The 18,813-nt window shown below is 37.4% G+C and overlaps 2 protein-coding genes across 5 annotated transcripts in view; one reads left to right on the forward strand and one right to left on the reverse strand.

The window, feature by feature from the left end:
• Smp_038710 (hypothetical protein) overlaps positions 1-10,213 on the forward strand; it is an 18,640-nt gene extending 8,427 nt beyond the window's left edge. Inside the window, exons 6-9 of the mRNA XM_018796616.1 lie at positions 670-781; positions 3,289-3,479; positions 9,436-9,598; positions 10,003-10,213. Coding sequence (XP_018651740.1) covers positions 670-781; positions 3,289-3,479; positions 9,436-9,598; positions 10,003-10,047 — 511 coding nt within the window. The 3' untranslated portion in view covers positions 10,048-10,213. The remainder of the gene's footprint in view (positions 1-669; positions 782-3,288; positions 3,480-9,435; positions 9,599-10,002) is intronic.
• A 196-nt stretch (positions 10,214-10,409) lies between these two features.
• Positions 10,410-17,929, reverse strand: Smp_038700.1 (hypothetical protein; the record flags this gene model as incomplete). Of its 4 annotated transcripts, none has more annotated exons than XM_018796621.1 (9): positions 10,410-10,741; positions 11,362-11,450; positions 11,491-11,725; positions 14,921-15,140; positions 16,538-16,671; positions 16,704-17,095; positions 17,129-17,404; positions 17,440-17,653; positions 17,688-17,929. In XM_018796621.1, the coding sequence occupies 7 exons, from the start codon at positions 17,749-17,751 to the stop codon at positions 11,655-11,657; spliced, it is 1,371 nt and encodes a 456-aa protein (XP_018651744.1). The 4 variants fall into 4 exon arrangements, with proteins under 4 accessions (XP_018651744.1, XP_018651742.1, XP_018651743.1 ...); XM_018796618.1 differs by having other exon boundaries at positions 11,362-11,453; positions 11,491-11,538; positions 17,688-17,751; XM_018796619.1 differs by having other exon boundaries at positions 11,362-11,453; positions 11,491-11,573; positions 17,688-17,751.
• Between the last annotated feature and the right edge of the window lie 884 nt (positions 17,930-18,813).

Genomic DNA, 18,813 nt, shown 5'->3' on the forward strand with positions numbered 1-18,813 from the left:
AGTTTTGATAATCTTCGTCTTCTTATTACATTATCGTAACTAATTAATGTTAAGTGCTACTCAGTTTAATTTATTTCAATGTGACTGTAGATTTTAGTTGACTAGAGTTGAACAGGAATGATATGAATGCTCAACATACTTAGTTTTACGTTAATGTCACACCACTGACAATTGTCTAACGTGGTGGTCAGGCTATTGTGCTTCATTAGTGTCCGCAAAAACCAATAGAATCTTACTACATAATTAATTTATTTTAATACGTAGATAATGGAGAAGTTAAGCACTAACTAATAGACGTTTGCACTAGTTTCATAGCATGTGTGGATTAATCCGCGCAAGTTATGCTTGACCTTGATGAATTTCGGTCAACAATTCGACCTCCAGTCTTCTATTGTATAGATAGTCCAGGTCGACGTAAGATTCAGCTAGGGCTCAGCGATATTTGACTGATCCCGTATAACTATTGATTATTATAAATGAAGAATGTAAGAATTTGTGTGTATTCAGATATAATTTGATTTGTTTTTTTGTGTATCAAAAACCCTCATCTATCATCTTTACGTTGTTGCATCAAGCTACATCAGTTTTTGTTCAGTCATAACACACTACCTTTATTTGATTTTTAAAATAGGTCAATTTAAAGACATTTTATTTCTCTCTTTCAATCAGAGCTGATGAAATGGAATTTTACGGTCTTCTAGTTGATAATTTAATAAGAAATACTCAATATCGTGTTATTTTATCAGCTATCACGTGGGATGGACTTTTAGACTTTATGTTAGTAAGTTGTTTATTTTTGGAGAGAAAATATATGTGATGCTAATTTTATGCGCTTCACATCTCTTGAGAATATTGCAAATTAATTAATATTAGGATTTTTATCTTTATTATTAGCTTTATTCAATATTATATTTTTGGTACAATATAGAATTCTCAGCACAAAGTACTTCGATAAGTTTCTGTTTCTTACTTCTTCGTCCTTCCTGACGATAAATATTGAGCAATCGCCAGTGAGAAGTTAGCAGCCAAGTCAATCGACATCTGGATAATGTACATTCTTCTCGCTGCATATTGCCAGCAGCCACGATATCTTTGATTAGGCTTTCTGTAACCTTTACAGCGAAAGGTCTTACACTTTTCAGAAACGCACCTGAATAGGTTGTGCGATTAATAGGCATAATGATGTATTAAAACGAACGAAATTAGATAACTTGTTGAAATATCTAGATGACAGGAACAGGTAGCCCAGATGTTTAAACAGGCCGCCAATAATAGCTATTTAATCACATTTTCTTATTGGTAAGATTTACGCTGATGAATTGAACTGAATGAGCAGTGATATGAAATTTTGTCTCCGAAAGTAACCGCTTGCCTATAGGCGGCTTTTATGTGAACGATTTAATTGTACAGATACTACCATGATAATGAGTGTAAATAAAATAAGTTTTCTTAGAAATTTATTTGACTTTATCTAAGAATAAATCCTTTCCACAACTATCATTCAAAGGTCTCAGGTTCGATGATATGTATAGTGGTCGTAACCGATCATAAACTAGAGTATTCCCCCCCTTTTCTCTTTCATTCAAACTAGTACGAAATAACTGCTTACCAATGAGATATTTTCTTAATTGCAAAATTTTCAACGTATGCTGATTTGTGCACTTGTTAACATCGATTTTCATGTTCATTTTCAACATCGGAATTTATTGATTTGATGGTAAATTTGATAGATTACAAAGGGAGATAGAGAGAGAGAAAAAAATTGAATTATTCTTATAGATCATATATCTACACAGTAGACTATTTTTTATTTATGTGTAACAAGAATCTATTCATTTGACTATGTGTATTATCAAATAGTTGACTTGAATGCTGCCAAATTGTTTAAAATCTTTAAAATAGATAACCCATTGTTCTTTAGCTGGTTTTTATAAAATGTAAATCAGTTACATCAACCATGGAATAAATCCGGCTATGTAATAAGTTGTTTTTTTTCTGAAATTGTTGGCAATGAATTGTCATTCTTGGAAATATTAAGATAATGTATGGAGAAATGATACACCTGAGGTATTTCATTCCCTTTTTTTACTGACTACTTGTTTCTGCATGGAGCTAGTTTAGAAAATGTTTGAAGTATCTTAGTCGAAAAATTATGTTTGTAGTGTATTACTTGTTATTTTTTTCCTATATATTCATTGATCCTCATCAAGTTAGTTTATGGAGCTTTGAGAAAAAGAAAAGTACTCACATACCAATATGTATAAGCATGAGTTAAAACTATACACAAAACGTTCACTGACCATTGCGTACAGTACCTTCCAGCCCGAAGATAAACTATAAGCGTACACCAGACAGTTTGATGCAAGTGGGTCTGAATAATATATCCTACGAATTTATTTATAAGGGAAAATGTTAACAGACTAGATTCCTAACTGTTGCATGCTTTCATATTTTCCTACAACTCTTTATTTGGGTTATCAGTATGTACCTTGTTCTATCTCTCAATTATTATTCTGATTTAGGAAGAGTCGAGTGAATTATCGTGGTCAGAGAATACCAGATTGTAGAGTAACATAAAAACTATGGATCAATGAGTTAGTGTAGTACTTACGTTCATATTTCCATCCTCAATCAGTTAGTAATATTTTACCAGGTGTCACGCACTATTATCGGTGCTAACTGTTTCATCACATCAGTTACGATTCACTACTTACTCGACTTCCCGTAGTTCCTCATTTAAACTATCCTCCTATCAAACTAATCTTACCAATATCTACTTAATTAAATAATTGGTTGTTATTCTTGTCTAGTGAAAGATATAACAATATGTCAAGAAATTATATTATTTAATTCTACTGTTCATCATATGTAATTTAAAATAGATCGTGTTAATCGTAATAAAAGTGATTTGAACATTGAAAAGTTGTAACCTAGATTAAATCTCTGTTCACATTATAGATACAGATTTTTCGGGTTTAAATTCTAAACGACCTGCGGTTATATATATATAACCTGACAACATATATCATAATTAATCATCAGATAGTTGAAATTCAATCCGTAAAATCAACTATATAACCCAAACTTTTGAAAGATTTCAATCATCTCATTGTGTACAAATGAAACAGACATGTGTCACCTGGTCACGTGATTTTTGTATTAGTTAGGGTCATCAGGAGTAGTGAATTTTAAAAGTAAACTTCAAAGTTTTTATTATTAGTGTTATTTCTTTTAAAAAAATAATCCAGTTTTCCTTTTTCTTTTTTGATAAAATTTTGTAATTATTAGCTCTGGTTACCTGACCAAAAATTAAGATTATATACAACTGCTTTACAAGATTATACTTCACCTACAATTGATGTTAATGAGAGTTCATTAGGAAAGGATGAACAAAATACTGTACATTCTGTGAAAATTGAACCGATTGCTTGTCGTCGTGTATTTTATCAACAACTTTTACCAAATAGTAATTGTTCATTGTAAGTTGTCCTTTTTTGAAATCTCTTTTAATATTAATAAAATTAATTCGATGTTTTAGGGTCTTTATATTACATTTCGGTAACATCCATTACATTAAGTGAAGTAGAAAAATAATGAATGATATGTATTTGGTAAATAAACACAAATAGTTCATTCTAGGAAAACAAACTTTCCACTTTATTCGGCTTTCGGTTCAATTATATTGAAGAAGCAATATAATGTTGTGTGGTTGAAGGTATTCTTCAGGAAATTCTGGGTCTATATTTTGTCCTTGTTGCCACTCACCATTAAGGTGAACCTGCAATATTCAGGGAAGCGATGCTCCCGCATCACACAGACCCACAATTTGAATTGTTACTACGGAGCTATTTGGATTGTGATTGGCTTTCTGTAGAACTGATTGATCACTAAGTAATGACCAATATCATGTTTGTCTAGTCTTTAGTGTTAATCGAATTCTATTCGACCGAGTTGACACAAGATTTCAAACATGTCTTACTAACAGGTACCAACTAGCATGGAATTTAAGTCCTAGGTTTCCTGTTGAGTACTTCCAACTATATGACATCAAAAAATAGTGCAACTTGTTGATCGATAGAATTTAGTGGGCACCAAAAGCTAGTCAGACGTAACATTGGCCACTACTTAATAATTGATCAATGCAATGTTGTTACACAAATGTTGAAATACTACTTTTTGCTCCGTAAGTATGAAATGTAGTAGACTAGTAGTGGTCTGTTATTGATTAAAATTAATGGAAGAAAAAGCTAGGCAGGCAGTGTATGACTTCAGAGAATGTTGAAGAGTTTTTAGGGGATTGATAAACATGAAAGAGGCTCCTACCAACGTCTGATATCAACTTCGAAAAACCATTGGAGATTTAAAAAACAAAAAGTTATTTTGTCCTCTCAACTGGGGATCTTCAAATATCCTCTACTTAGCAAGTTACGGTTTGTTAGTATTACCAGTTGTAAGCAATTTTCAATGTTTTGATTGTCTATCTGGTGTTTTGCCAGTTAGTTTATGTCACAACCTTAAGCAATTAATACGCAGCAAGGACAAGGAGGACTGATACTCTATATTTGACGGTTGTCCCAACAATAACTAGCTCCGAACGAAGAGAAAGAACAGAAGACCAATAATCACCGGTCCAAAATCATTATTATGTTTCAGACATCAACTTATATGCATTCAAGACCAGACTATGCAGCAGACCAATTGAGTAAGAGTATTAACACTGAGCAACAACATTAATGGGGAAAAAACTGAGTACTAGGTACACAAATAATCGGTTTTAGTCTGAGTGGAAAAGGCTATAGTAACCATTTACCGTTCAAATACCGTAAATACCAAGACCAAAATACTCAATAAACATGGAATCAATATATAAATAAAATCTTAGAAGAATAGCTTCCAAATTTCTTCACATCATAGTTAAATTGTTCCTTACAACAGTTTACGTCATATGACATTGAATAAATAGGCTGAAAATCATCGGAGCTGTTGTTTTTAGTCACTAGACAGTGCATAAATTTTTGGTAGATAATCATTTATCATCATTGAAAATGTGTTGGTACTGCCCAGGGATTTCATGAGTTCACAATATGACTTTGTCCGAACGCCTTAAACATATTCATTTTTTGGATCAGGTCTTGTCAAAATCTTATCATCTGTTTACAAAGCTGTATGACTTCAAATTCGAATATGAATTTAGTTAGTGCATAAACTAAGAAATTGATCGTAATTAGGTTCTTAGACAATAGTATGAAGCGGTTGCGTGGTGGTCAAAGTACTTAACCTTTACAACCACTGGGTTAAAGATCCGAACCCTGGTAAAACTATTTCGGTTTGGGGTATTAAATAGTTTTTTAATGACTTATCACACTGTCCCAAAACTGAATACACGAAACACGCATTTGGCAAATTGCTCACATATTTTGTGGACTTACATTATTTTGTCCATATTTTTAGATAACTATTTCAATTGAATTGATTGTTTGAACATCAATTCTGGAATACAGGTACATCTAACATAAGAGTCCCAAATAAGACAAATTGCACGTCCTGGAATCCAGTGCTAGTCACCATCCATCTCTGCCTATTTCTTGTGAAGTTTTCACTAACTGGATGAAGTGTTTCCTAATTGTAAAGGAATCTTTCACAATGAGACCGTAAATACTAACATGCGAATTTTCATTTATTATTCTGTTGTAGGATCTTAGGTATCAGGTGGATTGTAAATCTACATCAATCATATAATATCAGTCAGTCAGTCAGCTACAACGTAGGACCAGGCACATATATGCATCGGTCCAAGTTGCCATACCTCGTTAGCACAACAAGATCACCGGATTCATAGTAGTTAATTTAGTGTTGGTAGTAGTATATAAATTATAGGTTGTATATAAGGATATAGTACAGGAAGGAAGAGAGATATGAAGCAATTTTAGTCTCAAGGTTTAAGGGAAGATAAAGAGTGTATACACCTACGCCATTGTGATCGATTCTCAGCCATGTCACCTAGAGTCTCCAACCATTGGTTACGATAGTCACGCGGACCCCAACCAGGTAGTCTGCATCTGCCAACATGGCTCAGGCTAGAAGTTAGTGACTTCAAACACTGATGCCATGTTTTGGTTTGGCCGCCCCTAACTCTCTTCCAACCGTCCCCAATACTAGTCATCATAGCGCGTCGTGGTAATCGGTGTTCAGGCATACGTAACACATGGCCCAACCATCTCAGTCGATGAAGATTCATCACCTCATCAACTGATTTACCATCGTTCCCTAATACCCTGCGTCTAACCTCACTATTACTTACCCGGTTATCCCAGCAGATGCGAGCAATATTTCTAAGGCATCTGTGGTCAAATACTAGTAACCTACGAGTATCTTCTACTCTTAATGGCCATGTTTCACAGCCGTAAAGTAGAACAGAGCGAACTGATGCGCAGTATACTCGTCCCTTAATTGATAGACGGATATCTCGTCTACGCCATAGGTGACGTAAGTTGGCAAAAGCCAAACGAGCTTTTTGAATCCGTGCAGAGATTTCGTCAGACACCAACCCATTAGGGCTGATTAGACTTCCAAGATAAGTGAAGTTGTCGACGCGTTCGACTACTTCACTCCCTATCCTTAGTTCGGGTGTTGGCGCAGACCAGTCCTGGAGTAACAATTTACATTTGGATGGGGAGAAACGCATCCCAAACATCCTGGCATTATTACTGAGTTCCAACAGAAGACTCTGCATTTTGCCAGCGTCCTCACCAAACAGGACTATATCATCTGCGTATTCTAAGTCGCTTAGTGGTCCCCCTGGTGGGAGATCAATTCCCGTAGATTCAGTCGAAGAGAGTGTTATTTCCAGCAACAGGTCTATAATGAAGTTGAACAAAAACGGGGATAGTGGACAGCCTTGACGGACACCACTTGAGGTTGTAAAATCATATGACAGTTCGCCATAAGCTCTCACTCGACTGGTAGTGTTCGAGTAAAGAGCCTTCACAAGGTTTATGTACTTCTCAGGTACACCTTTCAATGACAAACACTGCCACAGAACCTCTCGGTCTACAGAGTCAAATGCTGCTTTCAAGTCAAGAAAAACTATCATTGTCGGACGCCGATAAGCGTGTCTGTGCTCTAAAACTTGACGAATGGTGAATATGTGGTCGATACAGCCACGACCAGGTCTGAAGCCAGCCTGATTTTCTCGTGTTTGCAGTTCACGAGTCTTAGTTAGGCGCCCGATAATTATTGAGGCTAGTATTTTAGATGCTATGTTAGTCAGACTAATCCCTCTATGGTTATCGCAGGATGATTTTGACCCTTTCTTATATATTGGGACAATCAGTGATTGTGACCAGTTGGATGGGATTACATCCGTCTCCCAGATTTTAGCCAGAATATTAGTCAACCTAATCGCTAAAATTTGACCTCCATATTTAAAGACCTCTGGAGCTAATCCATCTGGACCAGCTGCTCTTCCTCGTTTCAGATTAGCTATAGCCTTTTGAACTTCAAGTAGGGTCGGGGGACCTACTTCAATGTTCCATTCAGACTGTTTGAGAATAGTGGGTAGTTGTGCAGTAGCTGAAGGCCAGCTAAGCTGCTCCTTAAAGTGTTCCGCCCATCGTTCTAAACGTTTGGGTTGAGAGCAGATAAGGGTTCCGTCTTTTTCAGAGATTGTCTCACTTACACTTGACTTCTTAATTCCGGTTTCTTTTATTAGTCTGAATAGTTGCCTGGTGTTGCCTACAGCCGCTGCCTTCTCCATCTCTTTTGCTTTCGTTGCCCACCACTGCTCACGATCGTTCCTTAGACTTTTAGTTAACCTAGATCTAATTTGTTTACGCTCTTCGTCGTGTTCAGAGCCTGATGGGATGAGTTTACGCGAATCCATCAGTGAAATAGACTTAGAGGAAATCCACTGGTTTTTTGGAGCCCTATGGTTTAAATGACTAATAGATGTTACTGCTGTTTCCACAGCTGTTCGTATGTCTTTCCAAGCAGCATCTGGGTCAGTCTCGTTTACAGAACTGCCTAGATGTGAACTCAGTTGTTTCTGGAATTCGCATTTGGCTTTCTCGTCCTCCAGTTCAATCCTAATGGGTCTTTTTAGTGTACTTTTCCCGCGTCCATTGAGGCGCAGACAAATGCACGCTCGTATTAAAGCGTGATCAGAGTATAAACAAGTATTCCAATACGAGTGACAATCTTCTATTGAGCCTCTCCAACGATGACTGATGACAATATGGTCTATTTGAGTCCATCGTTGGTTTGGTACAGGAGGTCGCCATGTTAGACGATGTCTCTCCTTATGCTTAAAATTAGTGCTTGCTAAAAATAAACGATTGTCTGAGCATAGTTGCAACAGACGATCACCATTATCGGTTCGTTGAGCCGGAATACTAAAACACCCACCTAAATGTCTTTCTGTTTGATTTAAGCTGCCTACCTGGGCATTAAAGTCACCCGCTACGACTACTATGTCTGAGCGCTTAGCTTTCTGAAGAAGCTCAGAGAGTTTTCTGTAAAAGTCATCTTTTACTTCATCATGGCTGCAGTCAGTGGGAGCGTAGGCAGAAACGATGAAAAGGCAACGACGTGTGTCCCTATCCTTCCGAGTTCTTACGGAGCCATTTAGCCGGACAGCACACAGGCGACTGTTAACGGGGATCCATTCTAGTAGTGCCTGTTCTGCCCTTGTACTGAGTGCTATGCCTACACCTGCAAGTCCGCGAGAACTAGCCAACGGGTCGCCAGATACACGGAGGGTGTATTTCGTCGGCTGTCCATTTTGGTGAGGTGAGGTCAAGTGAATGACCACACTGGGATCCTGTATGCGTGTTTCGGAGACACAGCATACATCAATGGTACGAGATTCTAGAGTTTTAGCTAAGGAGGCCTGTTGACCGATTTGGCATAGGGTACGTACGTTGAAGGCTCCAATGTGTAGTTTGGAGCGAGGTTTTAGTAGACCTGGGACAGCGTTTCGCGCACTAGAATCGTTGGCCATGGTGACACTTGAGGAGGAAACCGAGAGAGGAAGTTTGGTGTTGAAAGTCAAGGTAGAAGGAATAGTAAGAATTGAAGAAGGAGATTGATTATGAATACAGTGGTCTTGAGTGTTGTTAGAGGTATGAGGGCAGTTATCACTTCCCGGTTGCCCACACCGTGGAAGGATATATAATAATAATAATATTAACTGTCATAAATAGTGAGGATTCTTTGGCATGGTGGATTTGCCCAGTTAGTTCGAAAGTATATAGACACTGAATAATTGTCTCACTATTTAAAGGGTTAGCTCGTTGGGGACTTCTGCTCCTTTTTTTTATACAACTCTACAATTTTAGCAGTTTTATTTACTTAGCCTAGGGGTTTTATTCTTCAAACTATCAATCCAATTTACTTGCTTTTGTCATAAAGACAACTCTTTTTATTCTTCAATTACAGGAATACAGCACAGTTGGTTGATTCATGGCGGAAAGATTTCGGAGTCACATTAATTCATATGCCGTGGGAAACATGCATTGGATTCTCAGCATGCCTAAGTCAGTTTTCTTCAAGAATTGCACCACATACACGAAAATTAGATGGACCAATGATGGGATTCATGGTAAGTTTCCATAATAAGTGATATTAAGAGCGATCGGTCGCCAAATGGTTCATTGATTTGACCTTTTGTTTAGTGTGTAATTTAGTTTGAGATAAGTCGATGAAGTCAAACAAGGGCTTCACGTTAACGTCTACATTCATTGAAGAAATGTAATTTGAGAATATTAAGGAAATTTCAAGTTGTCCCGTATTGAGTAAATCTTCGTAATAGTGATCATGTATTTACGCTTTTGCTATGAGGAGCGTGTATGAGACTTCTCTGTTCGTAATATATATATATAAACTTCAAGTCATCTTTTATAGAGACAAATAAGAAAAGTGATGCACACAAAAAAAGCAAGGGAACATTCTTTTTCCATTGAATAAATTATCACTAAAGTTTGCTCCGTTTTTTCTCATTTTTAGTCGGGTGCCGTTCCATTGATACACTTACCTAACGATTTGGCGTAATGTAATTACTCGAAACATGATAATTCTATTTAAATGATAGACTGTCAACGTGATTTTCTACAGATGAGGTATCAGAAAGGAAACTCACATACTTTGTTGTTTCTTGTGAGGGAGACAAACAGAATGTATTTTGTACGCCCTAGTTTCAAACATATTGTCAGTTAAGCTTGTATGTTTTTGTACTATACCCTTTAAAGAATGATCATACTTTACTGGGAACCAAATAACTTAACTGTCATCAAAGGCTTTTGCAGTTTGTCCATTTAAACAATATTGATTACAGAATGTAAGAACTGGATGCTTTGCTATGCACAACCTTAAGCAACCAGGCTGATATGACCAGTTTAAAAAATAACTAATTTGTGAGCATATCCATTTACTTAAGTAGGAGTAATAGACATTTCATTTGAAGAATATGTCAAATTTGGCTTGGCAAGCCATGAAAAAATTCTGTTCCATTTGGGAAATATAATATAGTTTGCCAGGCACTCGAGTTTTCTGTCCGACTGACTAGACTAGACTAGTCAATCTTCCTCTTAAATATATTTCTTCAGCTTTTCGAAGTTTCGCCTAAGGTAGGCCAAGATTCGGAATTGATATCGAAGCGTTTAGGATTTGTCGGTTTCGGAGGACTTCGCGAGAAATGAGCAACACGATCTGGACCAACAACATTGAGTGCACCAGAGCGAGAAACCTAAATACGTAAAGTATATTTTATAAAAAGTAGAAATTTTGGTAAAAATGCGCCGACCGAAAAACAGTTCACTCAAACGGTCATAAAGCCTAGCTGGTAAATTTTACTGAAGTTCAGTTTTTGTCCCACCATTACATTTTGAGCAGCCGAGTGTTATCATTAGCACTCACAAGTGCAGTGATTAAAATGTGACCATACATATCTATATTCAGTAAATAAGTTCCATTGTGATTAACCTCAACCCTAACTCTCTCACACACATGAAATACATTAAAAACATATATGATTGGAATGCTAATTGCTATGGAAATCCTCTACTGTTTGGAGGTGCATGGGCTGCATTAAATCAGTGTTGTAGCATGAGGCAGAATGACGTGTTGTATACCCGTTTATGACTAGTAGCTAAATATCTTCTTGAAGCAGATTACAGGTGCGAAACGAGATCCAACCTAGAAGAGATTGCTTCTATACATCGAGAATTAATCCTTTAGAAACTGACTGGCAATAAAATCTGTCAATTGCTCCTAATACTTGTTTATAACACACTAACCTCTGTATTACATCGCTCTTATCTACAACATTTTCGACATACACGAGAATGGATGGGGAATAGTACTTACTTCAGCAAAACTGATTGGTAAAGTTTTCTTCAATTTTGTATTTTGAGTTGCAGTTGAGAGTGGGACGAAATTTGAGGGGTCAAGTTGTACTTCTATGAAATGTAAACTTTAGAACAATAAATAACCTACCTTGTTTATCTGATAAAGTTGCATGACCACTGAGAACAAAACCTGGAGCTGAAGTTACGTAGAAGATACGTTAGTACAACACACTGAAGCAATGCAATTGTGGTAGAAAATATGATTATCGAAAAACAATGGGGTATCATTTTTATGAACGTATTTAAGGGTTGTTATTCTGTGGAACTTAATAGGACATTGGACGCATAAGTGTGCATCAATCTACACCAAAATTCCTTACATCCTAAGAATGTAAAATTGAGATGGGAAGGAGTTAAAATACAAGGGGTGACAAACTAAAGGTAAGAAAGTAAAAAAAACGATGAAATATCCAGGCATGTTAGTCGACGGCTCTAACCATAGGTAACGACTAGCTTTCAGACACCAATTAATGAGCTTGTACTGTCCAGCACTGCTTTGACCAATGGCTAAGGCTTTCATGGATTGATATCCATGGGTCTAGGTACCTTTCGCACGTGTTACCCTGCATAATGCGTCGTATCATATGCTCAAAGTATCTTATTTACTTTTTTACTTATTTGAGCACATAAATAATAGTACAAAAGGGCACCGAATACATATGCTTCACACAAGTCACTTGATTTGTGTGTGGGCTGTGATACTTCCCGGGTGCACAGATCGGAGCAGGTGGTTTCTTTAGGGGGCCACACCTGAAGTCTTTGACACGAAGGTCTGATCCACAAGGCAGTGGAGAAACGTTAGGCGATGCAGTCCCATGGTAGCCGGTGATCAATAGTCCGTTCATACACCATCTGTTCCCTCAGGATCCTGGAGCTCATATACACCATTGGTTTGGAATCAGGGCTTTTCAACTTCCCTAGGTGGATCCTCAATATCCACCAACCTGGTTAAAGAGCTGGTAATTCATTTTTCATCCTCTCAATTTCGTAAACAACACTCCTGCCACGAGAGAGTAGTGAGCAGGACTTCCGTGGAATGGCCGTATACGCGTGGCCATGTGAGAACATTTTGAGAGGGAGAGCTAACTATATCCACTCTGACCGTACCAGGGCATTTGGGGGCCTCCAAATACCTACATCAATAGAGTTCGCTGCTCATTTGTGTTGACAATAAGCAGAGAGGACCACTGAATACTTGGATTTTACACATTCTCTATAGTTAAAGATTACACCTTATCAGCCCAAAGGCAATCAACAATCTGCAAGCGTTGCCTGCAAATCAACTTTGGTCATAAGAACGATAGGCTGTATAATTTAGTTTATGGTAGTCACATTTTGTTGCATAATACTCGGTTGAGTGACGGAACGCCGGTCGAATTGAATAGAGAAATTCTTGGTATGACTATTTATAACCGGAAATAATAGGAGGTTAACCGTAGTTAAGACAAACTCAAGCCCACCTATTTTTTCAAACAGCTTGATATTATCAGTCACAAATTGAGTTCCTCAAAGCTCAGTAAATAGAAAGATTCTCGACAAATGAGTCACAATGGTTGTTCATCTTAATGAACCAAGTAAACACTATTACATTAAAGACATTTGTTGTCCATAATTCCCTTTAGTATATTTTTATCATTAAAGTAAATTTATCCCACTTGCTAATTTGGAGATAGTGTTGTATTGAAGTATGTCCCATCTTCGTCAACATTCTTTGTCAAAGTCAGTCGTGACTTGATTTGGGAAACGAAGGGCTTATTCACCTCAGGAGAGGCTATTAGTCTTATGAATGATCCGCTTTTTTGTCCAAATCTGTAAATCCATATTTTTTGATCTTATAACACGTTAGCAGTTTGAAGTCTCTAATAAGCGTGTGCTTATAGTATTTATGTCTAGGGTACTTTTGTGGATCATTTCTCGCAATCAGATGGCAAGATAAAAAAAACTCACCGGAAATTCATTCAGGGAAAAACTAAAAGACATTACGCTTAAGATGAAAACCCTTACGATAACTATTGATTCTGAGATTTTTCCTAACATTCCATTTCTTGGGCCAGCTCAGGGGGCAATGTTAATGTTAGACGTAGGGTTTTAGTCAAGGTGGGGAGTGGGTTGATGAAGTTATAAATCTTTATTGACTGAATCGGTCAGGACATTTGTTGCGTATGCCTAAACACTGCCTAACTTAACGAGAGTTGCTTGGTAGTGCAGAAGTAGTCCAAAACATTAGCATCAGTTCATGAAGTCAATGACAATTAACCTGATTCATGTTCGCAGAAACAGACTACCTGGTTGATATCCTCAAGATAACTCCGATCATTGGTTGTAGACTGAGTGATACGGCTTAGAACCATTCACAATGGTCCAGAAGCATTTACTCTTTATCTGTTTTTGATCTTGAATCCCAGCATTTCTTTAAACATAACTACTTAATATCGTTCCAAACCATATTTTCAGTGCCGAGTCTTCGTCGTTATTGCTACTATATTATTTTAGTCTCTTCTGGCGTTCACTGTTAATTTCATCTCGCCGATTTAGTATAATATGATAACTTGAAGTAAAGCGTGTTTGTATCAGGTTCTACGCTGATAATTGCTGACTGACTTGGAGTTTGATGCAAATAAGAAAGTACTGGTCAGAGTACTGTATTGTGGATCAGTCTTTAAATATTATTTAATGTTTGGTAGATGTAAAACGTCAAAAATGTTGGAAACAGCTTTAATTTTAGTATAATGAAATTATATCAGTTGAAGGCTTTGTTTCAGTAACGAATAATCAAACATTTCAAACCGGTCTTTAATTAACCTAAGAATCAATTGATCACTGTCAAACGCTTTTCATTGACTGAAATAAGTATCTGGAAATGTCTACATTAAAACATAATATGGGTACTATTTTATCTAACCGATTGAGTTCAATAAGTAATTAAGTTTCTCTTTTAAATTAAGGAGAGGAATATGGTGATAGTGTCCAACAAATAATCATTCACAATAAGTGTCCTAACATTTCTAATGTGCAAACCTTAATCAGACCTACTTAATAATAAATCGTCTTGCAGTCTCGTTTGGGTGCATTTATTTGGTGTTCTACACACCAAAAACAATGAGTAACCAAATAGGTTTTAAGATTTAACTAAAGCTCAATCTTATTCACAGCTAACATATCCAGTCATTAGATATTTTTTAAATAGTGGTCGACACCAACTCAGCTTCAAAACCATTCACCTGAGCTACACATTTCTATTTTGAAATGGTGTCTATCAGGATACACTTACGGGAAAAAATGGGTTTATCCAGTCATATTTCATCAAAGCAAACCATAGAAAAGTTATTATAATATGAACAAGTTTGGTAGATATCGTAAGTCATGAAAAATGATTGGTCAAGAGCTGGATTAACGATTAGATATTAAGAACAAAAGCTTTGATACGAACGTATCATTGCATTACCACTTCCCTTAAATATGTAAAGAGCATGCATCTACTTATAAAAGAAAAACCAACCCATTAACCGTTATCTTACGCAGTGACGCGAATTGGTTCTCAGCTGCCTCTTTTAACTCAGTAAGTTTCAGATCCTCAAGACGACTTCGATCTCGCTCCAATGCGCGGTTATTCAACGATGTGGCAAAGTGAGATAATGTCAACTCAGATACCAACGGTGGTTCTAGCTTGATTTCCACTAGACTGAAGGCGTATCCATCAGGTAAATAGCTCAGGTACCTCAGAGGTTTTCGTAAGGACTTGAAAGAGAAAATGTATCGGTAGGAAAACGTCCTTAATAATTATTGAAACGACAAAAAACAGATCCCTGAATATTAAACCTTATTTAACTACTAAGTATAGATGCTCCCAAATGCCCTGGTAAGACTGAAAATGTGGGGTCTGCTCTCCCTCTTGAAATGCTTCCAAATGGCCACGAATATATAGTCACTGCTTTTTCGCAGTGGAAGTGTTGTTCACGTAATCGAGAGAACCAAAACCGAATGTCCTGTTTTTTAACCGGGTTGGTGGGTACGCAGGATTTATCTATTAGTAGAGTCGAAAAACTGATTCCAAACCGATGTTGCACATGGGCTTCAGGATCTTGAGAGGACAAATGTTGTATGAATCTATTCTTGATCACCATGGGATCGCATTTCCTGACGTTGCCCCACTGCCTTGTGGATTAGATTATCAATGTTATTTAAATACAAATATTGGTACAAATAGGTGCCGGATACATACGCGTCACACTTCGATTTTTGTGAGGGTTGTGATGCTGCCAGGGTGCCCAGACTGAAGCAGATGGTTTTCCTAGCGGGCCACACCCCGAGCCTTTGACCGTGGTCTAATCCACAAGGCAAGGGAATGGCGTCAGGAGATACAGTCGCATGGTAGCTGGCGACCAACAATAGGTTTATGAGCCATTTGTTCTCCCAGGAGCTCAGAGCTCATATTTAACATTGGTTTGTAGTAAGGATTTCTCAACCCCTGTAGGTGGATTTGTCGTACTACCGACCCGGTTAATGAACCGGACATTCGCTTTTGCTTTTCTCAATCTTGTAAACAATAATCCCACTGCGAGAAGGCAGCGGTTATATATTCGTGGCCATTTCAAGAGAGGGAGTGGAATATCCTCATCCTTGACCGTGCCAGGTTATTTGGGGGCCCGTGGATTAGAGCTAACGGTCAAAAGTCTTGAGAGCGGTCCCGAAAATCACTTGCTTCGGTTTGAGCACACAGGCAGCACCTCGACCCACACATAAATTTAGTGATAATTTTCATGGGGTATATATATTGTTGCCCCTTCGTACCATTTTTTTGTCTAAATATATAATAAAAACTAAGTATAGATATTTATTCAAGAATCGATACCATCCGGAGAACGTAAATGGACGATATTTGCCCACTAAATCATCTACTATATCTGAAACAGTGTAATGAGTTAAGTACACCGATATAGCAATACTAGTGAAATTTGAAAACGGTAAGTTATTGAGAAACTAGTTTTTACTGAACATTTCGAACAGCAGGAAACTTGAGTTCCATTTCTGCCTTATTCCTTAGAAGATATGAATGTTTAAATGAATCTCTAATATGTCTAATATTCTATATCAAATAGGAGCCAAAATCTAATTACAAAATACTCGTGACTTACTGAGTTCATCCGATAATTTTTAGTTGATGCAACGGTTGCAAAAATCTCCTTCGGAAGATTTTGTGTTTCTTTGTACTCAGTTAGTAGGCATCGCCATCCCAGACTATCTAAGAAAATAGGTTGGCTATTTATAGCTAAACAGAATTTAAGCAAGAATTATTGTTACCTTGGTAGAAATAGGTTTCATTTGAAGAAATACCATTAACATCTTGACTGCAAGATTTGCAAGGCTTAGTTGAACTGGTACTACAAGATTTTTGAAGCACCTCTTCGCGTTTCAGCTCTTCAAAGGCAAAGTCAATGAATGGAATCAGCTCCGTGTTGTTTCCATCTACTTCACAAATAGCTCTATAAGTACGAAGTTGATCGATCTCCGACTCGTGAATGTTTTTCATTGTTATTGGGTCAGTAACGCAAACAGATCCGAAAAAAGTTTCAGATGTAGCTTCATGAGTTTGAAGAGATAAAGAAGGAGTCACACAAAGTCCTGAACGCTTAACTAGCGTCAAGCATATGCTATCGCCGACCTTCGTTGGGGTAATATGGGTTAGGGATACCCTACATTATTCGTAAAACAAAACTAAGTATTACCTTTTGAGCTCATTAAATGATAACAAGGAGGGACAGACAGAGCACTTCTTGCTATCCGATTCATTTTCGTATTTTAAATATTGCAGTGCACAGGGCCAACAGTAGATGTGTCCACATCTACCCATTCGTGGCGTGATGGGCGGATAGAGGCATATGGGACACACCAGATCACCTTTGTTCAGGACTTTTACAAACAAGACCTGGTCCCATTGTGGAGGTGTCCCGTCATAGTTAGTTTTCAGGTATGCAGAATCAGGAATTAGAACAAATTGGCTCCTAATAATGCAATCAGCTTTACATAGACAACTTACGAGACTTGCACATAGCCATCTAAATGGGTTTCGAATGATTTTTCACTTTTTGGACATCTAAAGTGCGCACAATCGGGCTTCGTTTTGTGGCTAGTCACTAAATCTACATGCCGTTTGGAATTTTGTTTTGAATGGCGGTTTCTGGCCTGGGAGCTGTTTGTGCAGCACTTCCGGCTCGATAAAGATACCGGCAGGTTGGTGTACGTTCTGCCATCTGCAAAATTATTATGATTTATATGGTAGCTAACCTCTTCTTTCGGAGTTGCTGGGGCGCTGAACGTTCATAGGAAAGCGCATTAGTGACTTTTCCATCGGTGGAAAGGGTTTTTCTCTTGAAGATTATTGCAGATTGACTTGAGTACATAGGACACATATTTAGAACTCCATTATATCAAAATATTCAGGAATGAAAACAATTTGAAGTGTGCTTCTACAAGTTCCAATATATGAGATGAAAAAAAACCGGCTAAGCTTCCGCGAGAAACAACGACAGCGCCTATAGCAGCACTACCGATTAAAACATTTGACATTCTTGCACAACAACTATTTTTGTAGGGATAGAGTAACAACCATTTGATTTATTATCTCTTTGTCCATACAATCAAAGGATAATTTTTGGTCATTGAAAACATTTAATAAAGTTACGCATTCCACTCACATGAAGTAGTTTCAGTTGTAGGTAATTTCGTGTTTCTTTTTCGTTTCCAGTTTTTTTATCATTGTTTCACAGGTCAAAGGAATTTATGTAATCAGTAATTGTGTTTTAGTTCCTTTCGTCGTGTAAAAATGACGTGATTAGAAGAGTAATGGAGGAAGACTAAAGAGTGATTTAATTCTTCAGCTATTTAAACTATGAACTATAAGTAGATAGTAATGAAGACATATATGTAGGTCAGGATGAGTAAGGTAAATTATGATCCGCCATTCAGTCAGGATAAATGCATTTTTCCTTATTCAGTAAACTTCGGTTATACGAGAGAAGTTTACGGATTTTCAGGTAGTCATATAAATTTTACCATAAACAGTCTACGGACGAGACTGGGTAGGAACTCGTTTTATTTAGAACAAGTCCTTAATGCTAGGGAGTGGCATCTTAAACCGCTCTAAATAAAGTGCTGTAGCTGTAAATAATTCCCCAAAATCAATAGCTCATTAAGTGTTCGACATTGGATACTGACCACGTTGTTTAAGTGGACTTGTTTAGCTGAAGGCTTTCGGTCATGCATCCGCACCAGATCACGTTTCAACACGGCGTGGGACACAGCTCCTACGTTTCATTAGCCAGCTTATAGAAAAGGTCCTCGATATATTGGTAACGAATCAAATATATCTTTCCTGCCTCTTCTCGTCTGACTTCTGATTTCTATCTGACTG

This window comes from Schistosoma mansoni, chromosome 4 (genome assembly GCF_000237925.1).
Source record: "Schistosoma mansoni strain Puerto Rico chromosome 4, complete genome".
Classification (NCBI taxonomy): Eukaryota; Metazoa; Platyhelminthes; class Trematoda; order Strigeidida; family Schistosomatidae; genus Schistosoma; species Schistosoma mansoni.